This window comes from Bidens hawaiensis, unplaced genomic scaffold, assembly GCF_021521415.1.
Source record: "Bidens hawaiensis isolate Kalapana, Puna unplaced genomic scaffold, B.hawaiensis_p1.1 tig00044695_1, whole genome shotgun sequence".
Classification (NCBI taxonomy): Eukaryota; Viridiplantae; Streptophyta; class Magnoliopsida; order Asterales; family Asteraceae; genus Bidens; species Bidens hawaiensis.
In genome coordinates this window covers 5,957-16,616 of record NW_027505902.1, presented here as the reverse complement: position 1 = coordinate 16,616, position 10,660 = coordinate 5,957, and the positions used below count along the sequence as shown (strand labels likewise).

Sequence of the window (10,660 nt, the reverse complement as noted above, 5' to 3'; positions counted from 1 at the left end):
TCCTTTGACCATTAAACCTAGGGTTCTCCCTTTTGTCCACTGGTTCTTTCTCTCACTCTTGACTTCTGTTGGGTGCTCGCTATTGTTCGCTGGACCCTTCCTTTGCTTCAGGAATATGTCAGCTTCAGTCTTCTATGTTGTCCAGGGTAATAGGGACAGCTCAGTCGTTGACCACAGTCTTTATCTTGGTGTGCATTGGGTATCCCTGGACTGGATCTTTTGTCTTGGGCTCGTCTGTCTTGATAGTGGTTGGGCTTTATTGGGCCAAATCTGGGGTGGTCTCTTCGGTCTCAAAACGATTAGTTTGCATTAAAAGTTTTATAATGATAAAAGATGTATATGTATATGTGTTTACTCATATTCCAACAATAGATAAAACGTTTAAATGTTCAGTTTACATGTCTAGTTTCAAGTTACAAACCGTCGATTGGCCATTAAACTTCCAAAACCTAAGCATCAACCAAACAACATAAATCTCAAACCGGTTGTTCCATAGGCAACCCTACTTTTATTTAATAATTTAAAAATAGTAAAGAGGATTTATGATTAATCAAACCACTGCGAAGACACGATGGGAAATCGGTACTCGGTGGGTATTGGTTTGGTTGGATACGATACCAGCATTTGCTATAATAACCCATGCGTGTAGAGAAACGGAAAACACTTGAATATCACTTGTAATACGCAAGTATAAGTGTATAACTGCATATTCAAAAAGTAAAAAAAATTAGGCAAACAAACTGACTTTACAACTTACACGCGCCTTCCAAGTTTTAAATCGAGCACGCGCATGTTACAACTTACACGCGCATTCCAAGTTTTAAATCAAACACGCGCATTCCAAGTCTTAAATCGAACAGACTGAAAATATCAAAACCAAACCATTAATCGAACATAAATCTCAAACCGACTTACTTCATCCAGTTCTAACGTAACAAACACCGCTAATATGTTAACCATGCTTGATTTACAGCAACTTGGATAATTTACCTTAAATAGATAAACTTGATCCACATAAAATCCATCACATCATTTTGTTTTTATAAAAAAAATTAGATGGACCTTTCACATTAATTATTTATCAAAATGAAAATAAAATAGGCAAGCAGGCAAACTAAACCTTTAAACCTTCTATAAAAAACTAAACTAGTTCTCACATAATCCATTTTGACTCGATATCCGAACCACCCGACCCAGCCATATCAAAACTAAGGGTGAGCACTGCAAAATGGGTCAAACTCGCCCTGGCCCAAAAACGATTTCCTGGAGATACGAAGACCAAGGACCGGACCGTTGTGGACCCACGAGAGGCTCACTCATAATCTAAACCACAAAACACACGGAGGAAGAAACTCGGAATGCGATTTACAGATTACGTTGTTGCACCAAGTCAACACTGATTGTTCTTGACATACACTCCAGTCCAGTCAAACCAAGATATACAACCATGACCAACTTCTTAAAATGAGTTGTCAGATGTAGTAGTACTATAGTAGTATTCCATATATTTACATCCTACCAACCAAAAAGCAAACCAAAAAAAAAAAACAAACCAAAAATCAACTGAATATTGTATCATAAGTTAACATGAAACTGCAACCATTTTTTTTTCCTTTTGTTTTTGTATCTTAAAATGTTTTTTTTTTTTTTCAGAAAAGCTCGAGCCAAGCTAATGATTCCATGATGTGTGTAATGAACTCACGGATCTTCGCTGGACCAAACTAAACTTCAAGCTATACATCATATACAGGTAATCGCTCCTCAATACTAACACGACATATAGGGCACTTCTTACACTTTTCACAACAGCTACTGCAGATTACAAAGAAAATATGACACCAATAATGTTAGAGAAAATATGAATCACGCTAATATTTTATCTATATCGAGTCAAATGGAGAAATAATAGAAAAGGAAACAGAGGGACAAACGGGTTGAAACATCTTAAATTATTTTATTAGGCCTGTAAACAAACCAAACGAATACGAACGGAGCATGTTAGTCAGTTAGTGTTTGTTTAACTTTAACTGAACAAACGATCAAACACGAACAATTGAATGAACGAGGTTTTTATTAGGCCTGTAAACGAACCAAATGAATACAAACGGAGCATGTTATTTAAACTTTTCAGCAAAAACTGATCCAGGTCAACCCAATTAAAGATTTAGATCAGATTTAAAGAAAATTTTGGGCAAAAAGTGTCCCGGGTCGACAAAAGAGGTACTCAACTTATCGCCTTTGATTTAAAGGAAGGATACAAGTACCTGCAAAGAACGCGATGCCTACATGGCAGAAGTACTGTGCTTATCTCTCCTTCAAAGCAAACCCGACACAATACTTTTTCCTGACAAAGATTTGTTAAAAGAAAAACCATGAATACATCATCCCAAAAATTGGTAATAATATAAAACTTATGAATACATCAGAATTTAGGTTAGAATTTTACATTTTGTAGTCTTTCATACTCCTGTTGGCTAAACTTTGTGATTTCTGTCTGCTCACCGAGAGCTGCTTGAAGTCTCCAAACCTGAAAAGATAATATATATAGTATGTTAAATTACGGTGATGATTATAAAATAAATTACGGGTATGCGAATATAGAATAATATAGTCGTGTTTACCTCCTCAGCAAGATCCTTCTTTGGCATTTTCTTTACTATTTCAGGTGGATAACCACAAAAGGTATTATAACTGCAAAAACATACATATATTTAAAGTGATGCCATATAAGAAGCATTTAACTTCAAAATTTAAATATAAAAACATATGAATTAGAAATGTCACTGAAAAGTTCAAAATCACGTACCCTGAACCAACATCATGGTAAAGCCGTGCCTGTTCTTCTCGGCTTCCTTCGTCAATTGACCACCAACCAAGCAGCCTGCGTGTCATTAGAGTAAAAAGTTAAAACACATGGTGAATATTTAATTTAAGTTACCATTGAAATAGTACTAGTTTTATATTCGAATTTAACAAACATAACTTGCAACAACGAAAAGATTCTGTGAATAGCTCGATTTAGATTTATTTATCTCTTAAAGGTAAAAGATTTAAAGAAAAAAATAAAATCAGAAAATGCTTAAAAGGAAACCAGTCAAATGAATCAACGTGTAATTCTACATGTAAGCCCTAAAGTTTATATCTAAAACATGATATTATTGCTGCAATCATACATTTTTTCAGAATCATATTTGACACGTTAATATATTAGAAAAAGTGCAAGATTTTGGGACAATAAATGCTTTAGCGCCAACTTTAACCCAAAAAAAATAGCCATTTTGAACACTATTAAGTTTTAACCCGTTACCCAACCCGCCCAATCCACACATCAAAATACCTGGATCCACGGTGCAAAAACCCAAAAAACTCGCGAGCCCAAGCAGAGTATGTGTAATATCTTCCGGTACCCGTTCCCGTACGCAATATAACAATAATTTTTTCCACCAATCTTGATCCAGAAAGCAAAACTCCCACTCCTTGAAGTATAAATAAAGGAGAAAATATAACAGGAAGCGGGATAAATTCAGCACCCGAAGGTTTACCCTGAAACACAAAAGAAAAAAAATTATAAAAGGTGAAATAATTTAAGAACTGTGCAAAGATCATATAAATGAAATGCGACATAATTTACCTCTAAGCGCATACAAAGAAGAATTTGGAAAGCAATAATGGGAATTTTAATTACGTGACCACCAATGTCTTGCAAACTACACATGGTATCTTCAGATGAATCATCTGATGAAACCACTAATCCACTATTCCAGTCAAGGTATCTAATAGCTGTAGATGATGAGCTGGCTTCAGATGTTTGTATGTTTCTGTGAAGCACTGGATTAGACCACTTTGTACAAACTAGAAAGGAAAAGCATTCTGCGATTCTGAGAAACACATAACCATACCAAAATTAGAAGTGTTACGTTGTATTGTATAAAGATTTGTTAAAATGTGTAAACGTTAACGGAAGCGTACCCAAAATTTATGAGCAGATCCCACCAACCTAAAGCATCTACAAAACCTACAAGAATGTAGAAAAATATTACTTCTCAATTTAAGGATTAACTAATTAATATTTTGAATTAGCAGTTTAGGATAGTACTTTTGTGGAGAATATTACCAGATAATTTAAGAAGGGTGAACACGGTAGCAGCAATGAAGAAAACCATGGAGATAGCAACCCAAAAATGCTGAAATAGAACATTCGTTTAGAAATAATACAAATATAATTTAGAAAGCATTTAAAAAAGATGATTTCTTTATCAACTGAACTCACAGGAAGTGTCTCCCATATAGCCTCATCACTCACACTTTCATCATCTCCTGGTAATAAAGCCTTGCACATTCTGTATATGACAAATTACTAGTCTTTATCGGTTTATGCATAAAAAACTAGCATAAATGGCCATGTTAATACCAACTGAAAGAACATGTAAATCAACTACAAAGAAACTTGTGGTCACAAACTCAATAACAAATCACCTGAAATTGTCAACAAGAATGGCTACTTCAAATGCCAACAGGGGTAGGAAAACAATCTGCAAGCTTACAGGTGGAGGCTTAGAAACTGCACAAATTAAATAAACAAATATAAAGTTAGAACCTAGAGTGAACACAATAAACATAAAGAAAACAGTATACAAATGCGTAATGTGTTACCGTACCATAGCGATTCTCCAGAAAGATACAAAGAAGAAGTTCAAATGCAACAAGCAAAGGTGTGGCAACAACTGCATGACATGGTGCCCACTGCACAAAGATAAAGAAAACCAAATTCCATGATGCATACAATAAACATTAACAAAACACAAGTAAAACAAATATATCATACCTCACGGCCATGAGGAACCGATGGCGCAGGTAACGAGAACCTTCCTCGTGCAACAACAGCATGAAATAGGAAAAGCGGGAAGAAAACTACCCTGCATAATAAATCAAGAACAACTCCAATTTAAGAAATTTCATCTAGAAGAAGCTAAATATCATTGATATAGCATCTTTGTTTATATAATATCCACTTCGTTAACTGTTTGCATGTCCATCTAGAGCAAAATTACCGTTTAGAAAGGCTTATCTAATTAATAAACACTAGGTTCCACATTAAACACATGGGTCATAATCTCTAAACTAAATAAACACCTCACTAATCATACTATTAGCATGTTTTTACATGCACATCTTAAATCAAACTTACCAGTGAATCAAAAGCACATAATTTCAAACATAATTGTCCAACTTTCATAAATAAATAATCACTTTACTTCTTCATTTGACACAACAAATTTAATGTAGAAATTAAAACCCTAGGTTTAATATATAAAAAATAAAAAAATCAAAACTACAAAAATTGAAACAAAATTATCCAAATTTCATAAACAATCAGTTTAATCCTTCAATTCCTCCATTAAATACAACAAAAATTAGTGTAAAAATCAAAACCCAAGGTTTTACTTTCATCATCCAAAAAAACATCAAAACTATCAGTGAAGGAAAACTACAAAAAATCAAACAAAATTATCCAAATTTCATAAACAATCACCTAATTCTTCACTTCCTCTATTAAAAGACAACAAAACTTAGTCTAAAAATCAAAACCCAGATTTCAATTCCATCAAATACATCAGAACTCAGTCTAAAAACCAAAACCCAGGTTTCAATTCCATTAAATTAGTTTAATAATCAAAACCCAGGTTCCAATTCCACCTAATAAAAAAACCCCCAATTCAAATCAACCAAACCCTAAAAAGCCAAAATTAAAGCAGTTAACAGCACGAACCACCACGAGAAGAAAACTTGATGATCAAGCTTGAGAACGAGCAGCAGCGTGAAGCAGAAGAGTGCAGTATGAGCAGTAAACTCCTGTAAAGAATTAGCTACTCTCCGCCAGCTCATATCTTTCTTTACAATCATACGGCTCAATGAAACCCTAATAATAATAATAATTGAAGACTGGACTGATTGATGATGATGATGATGATGAAGTAGAACAAACAAACAGACAAACAGATTGAATTGAATTCAAGGGTTTCGGATTCTTGTAATTGAATGCTTTAATGGGTTTGAATGATAAAAAACAGAAATCAAAACTCAAAGTAATAAAAATTGAATCTTGACTGATTAATAAACAAACAATAAACAAAACTTTATCATTATTATTATTATTGTTATATTGTTATGTTATTTGCTTGTGCAAATTATCTATCTTATTGTAATATTATATTTTATTATTATTATTATTATTATTATTAGTACGATGGAACCTGCCTTTCACGCCACCGCTACGTAACTAACGCCCATTGTTTTTATTTTTATTATTTTATATGATAGATATATTGATTGACTTGTAAACTGTAATTGGAATCATGGTTGGGATATTTTACGAATTGATTATTTTTTATGTGTAAAACTAGAAATAAAGATGATGTAGCATGTGAATTTTGGAATGAGATTATACTTGTCAGTTAAAGTTTAAGGAAATATGGCTTTTAATGTACAGATGTAATATTTAGACGCATTATTATAGTCATGTGATTTGTTCATGTTTGAAAACTAACAAACTTTAACGGGTGTTATACTTGATATATAGTATTTTTATTTTTATACTATAAATTAAAGATAACAAAATTTTTAATCCTATGTAACTTTTTAAAAGATAGTTAAGTAGATAAACATCAAGTTTAAAAAGATTAATTAGTCGTGTTTAAATTAAAAAAAATTGCATAAATACATGCGGTTGATTCCTTTCCTGCATTTTCAATCATTTTTAAGCTTTTTTATTATTTATGGTTTTTGCTACTTATTATCAACGACAACCATTAAAATAATGTGTGACAATGCACCACTATTCTCATAACAATCCAATTTATATTTGATTTTTTAATTGTAATAAAAAATGTTGGAATCAAAGTGGAAAATTCTACATAATTAGATTTTTAAACCTATTATATGTCAGTAAACTCCAGTTCTAGAAACAGCACACAATATTCCTTCTATCTATTATAAAAAGAGAGATATATATTGTTGTTTTAGAAAAGCATATTAATGTATTTAACTTATTTTGAGACTACAATTTGTGAGCTTATCTGTTTATCCATATATTTTGGATGCATAAAATAGAAACCAAGAGATATATAGGTGATAGGTCTGACCAATTTTTTTTTCATAAATATTTACAAAAATGTTATTCTTTCAAACAACTGAAACATTTATTATTTATAAAATTATTGTACCGGTACTTAATAAGTTAATACATTCTATTAGCTAAAATTACTAGCATGCATGCTAAATAACTCAAACCCTCATTATTTTGATAAGTGAATACTACTTACCCCTGAATCTGAATATCCTTTAAAGAATGAAAGTTATTTTATATCAAGTAACATTAAAAAGGATTTATGATGACACATCACATTTCACGTTAAAAGTTAACAAAATGACACACATTTACAACTAAATAGTCTAAAAGTATGTCTCATTTGTTAAACATTTTTTTATAATAAAATGGCATTAGCATTCACTATTTTTTTGATTCATTTATTTATTTTATTTATTTTTATATTTCATAGAAACATCCAAACGATTTACAATGAAGTGGCAGGTAAGCGGGCAACAAGTTGCGCCGCAACCCCCTTTTGGATAGCAAACCCAATCCGACTAAAAACAAAGTTTTGATTCTTATGGGTTGATACATTACTATACACAACTTTCTGAACCCTATTCAAAAGGTCCACGGCATCCGGAGCTAAGAAACCAAAAGTGTCAAAGGCGAAGGGGATAAACTCGTGTTGATTCTCCAAACAAGCTCTCTCGTGTTTAACAACCTTGCCCGATGCCGCCTTCAATGTTGTCTGGCCTGCAACAAATCCAGTGTCCCTAATCCCAACAAGAGGGAACACTCCTGTGAGGTCGACACAAGCGTGTTTTCCCCCTACCCCTAAACATTAAAACATTACTTGCACGTTTTCTCTTTTATCATGTTTTCTTTTTATTTTGTCATGTGTTTTAATTATGTTTTTATGCTTTCAGTCATATGAATTATTTTTCTAAAAAGCTTATACTTTTTATTTGAAATTACTTCTATGTATTTGTGGGAATGAACGCTTTTGACCATTTATCTAAAGTATAAATGACATAGATTTGTAAAAAGAAAACTGGTATGAGTATTTTACCCCTAATTTGTAGAAAGGTTAGTATGAGATTAAAATTAATTTTAAGGTTAGTATGAGATTAAAATTCTCATGTTCATAGTCGTAGCCACGTTCATATTTTACTATATAATTATTCAAATAGCTTTTTATAATCGTATTTTAACAAACTTCAAAATATCTTGATCAACCTGCACATATGTACATTCTACTTGCCTCCCTACATACCATCTACAAACACATGCAGCTTCGACTAGGGGTAAACAATAACCGAACTGTTAAATGAAATTGAACCAAATTAACCAAGAACCAAATTCACCGAAAATTGGTTACCCCTTTTTTGGTACCGTCTATTAACCAAACCAACTATTCATATTTTATACATCTATATTTCATGTTTTATATTTTCATTTCATTTATTTATGCCTCCGCTTAATGTATTTATTACCTCCATTTCACGTATAATGCCATAACTCTACTTTAAGCTATACGGATATTTTATTATTATTTACTAGCTTTTGAACCTGTGTATTACACGGGATTTGTCAGAAAGAAATGAACAAAATTATAGGTAAAAATAAGATAAAATACATAGTACAAACAATAAGAAGTCTAAAATCTCAAATTTATAAATTAGATTTTTTTATATACAACATTTGCAAAAATTGTTTTGACCAATTACCCGTGGATAACTATGATAAATGAGATGAGAGATTAAATTAAAAAAGAAATTATAACCCATTTCTCAAAATTGTTTTGTCCCATGACACATGGATATGTAGGATAAATAAGATGAAAAATTAGAGAATTAAAAATGAAATTATAACTCAATTGCCAAAATTATTTTGGCCCATAACCATGGATAGTTATGATGAATGAGATGAATTAGATAATTAGAAAGGAGAATGAATGAGAAGAGAGATTAGGCCTATAATAAATGTGGGATTGCCACATCATCCTCATTATTTTCTTTTATTAGTATAGTTAGAAGTTAGATTTTGAAAATGAGTTTTTTATTATTATTATTATTATTATTATTATTATTTACAATTGTATTATGCTTAAACTTTATTATTGTGTACTTGCCATATTTCATACGAAATCCCGTCCTATTTGAATGATATTTGTAAAAAGAAACAAAGTCTACTTGGGTAGTTGGGTAGATAAAGATTCATCGTTGATGTTTGATTTATACTATATGTACGTACAAGTGGAGGATATAAAATCCACCAATTATTCACAACATGGACTAAAATAAGCTAGTACAATTATTTAGAAACCGAAAGATGGTCGTTTGCCGCACTAGGACAAAATGACCCTACAAATTAAAGGTAGTGCATTGGTACACTCATATGTCATATGCTTTGCCACTTTGGTTATCTAAGCACCCAAACATTTTACAAACATCTTTATTTTTTCCTTTTTTACATTATTAAATTTTGTAATCAATAGAGGTGTTAGCAATTTTATTATAAAATCATATAACTATAGTTCTAAGCGTTTACGTTGTTGACTTCCTTTTGTGTTTTTTAAACATACATATGCATTGCAAAATCTTGAATGTTACTATTAGTAATAGAATCTATGCTTTACAACAATATCGTAGGAGTGTGCTGACGATGACGTATATGTTACATGTATATCGATAGATATATATAGACTATATATAATATAACCAAAATGATGGTGAAAATAAGCAAGTCACACGGTTAAATAGTTTATGTCTAGAGTTAAAAGTTAGCTTCAATTATAATAAGTTAAATACATATTTTTAAAAAATAATTAAACATATAAACAAGATTTTAAAAAATGTTTGTCATAAAAAGAAAAAAAATTACTAAATTGACAGCTCTATTTAGGCAATGGTTAATAGCGTAAACTAGCTTAACAAAAAATAGGGTAGATACATAAATCATTTTTGTATACAAAAAAAAATGTTTAAATCCAGAGTCTGTATAATAATTTTATAAAATTTGAAATTCGAAACATAAATTGAAAAAGAAAGATTCAATCGTTTTCTAATAGCTACTTGAGCAATATAAGGGTCGGACTCTTGAAAACTGGTTAACTGACTCGCAAAACCCTTAATTAAACTTGGTATATAATATGGGTTGGGTTAAGGGTATTTAAATTTCACCTTAAAGGGTAAGAGAGTTTCAAGGGTCCCTTGACCCGTTTACTAGATCTGGATATACATCATATGCGTGATTCATCTGAAACTTAAGAGAGATTTGTATTTCATATATGATTCATCATAAATTTCACAACTACTAAGAAACATAATAATAAAGGGCAATACTAATGACTGGAAACAAATATATGAGAACCACTGAATTTTTCTTTACATATGTAATTTATGAATGTGAATATTATTTGCATTAGTTTAAATGGTTGGTAAACTATCGAAGTTATACTTTATTGTGTTATTATATGAAAGTATAGTCGTTCTATAATTCATAGTTATTTATAAGATATGTAACTAGTAAATGCTGACACGGAGATATGATTATTGTCTTAGAGAA

The 10,660-nt window shown here is 31.3% G+C and overlaps 1 protein-coding gene across 2 annotated transcripts; it reads right to left on the bottom strand.

Moving 5' to 3' along the window:
• Positions 1-1,299: 1,299 nt before the first annotated feature.
• Positions 1,300-6,094, bottom strand: LOC143615851 (uncharacterized). 2 transcript variants are annotated; one of them, XM_077088862.1, is made up of 15 exons: positions 5,771-6,094; positions 4,826-4,916; positions 4,659-4,743; positions 4,477-4,561; positions 4,271-4,340; positions 4,115-4,184; positions 3,970-4,015; positions 3,632-3,878; positions 3,338-3,543; positions 2,807-2,881; positions 2,622-2,691; positions 2,447-2,527; positions 2,265-2,344; positions 1,707-1,812; positions 1,300-1,646 (listed from the first exon to the last, which is right to left on the bottom strand). In XM_077088862.1, the coding sequence occupies exons 1-14, from the start codon at positions 5,902-5,904 to the stop codon at positions 1,734-1,736; spliced, it is 1,419 nt and encodes a 472-aa protein (XP_076944977.1). In that variant the 5' UTR covers positions 5,905-6,094; the 3' UTR covers positions 1,300-1,646; positions 1,707-1,733. The 2 variants fall into 2 exon arrangements, with proteins under 2 accessions (XP_076944977.1, XP_076944976.1); XM_077088861.1 differs by lacking the exon at positions 1,300-1,646 and having other exon boundaries at positions 1,706-1,812.
• Between the last annotated feature and the right edge of the window lie 4,566 nt (positions 6,095-10,660).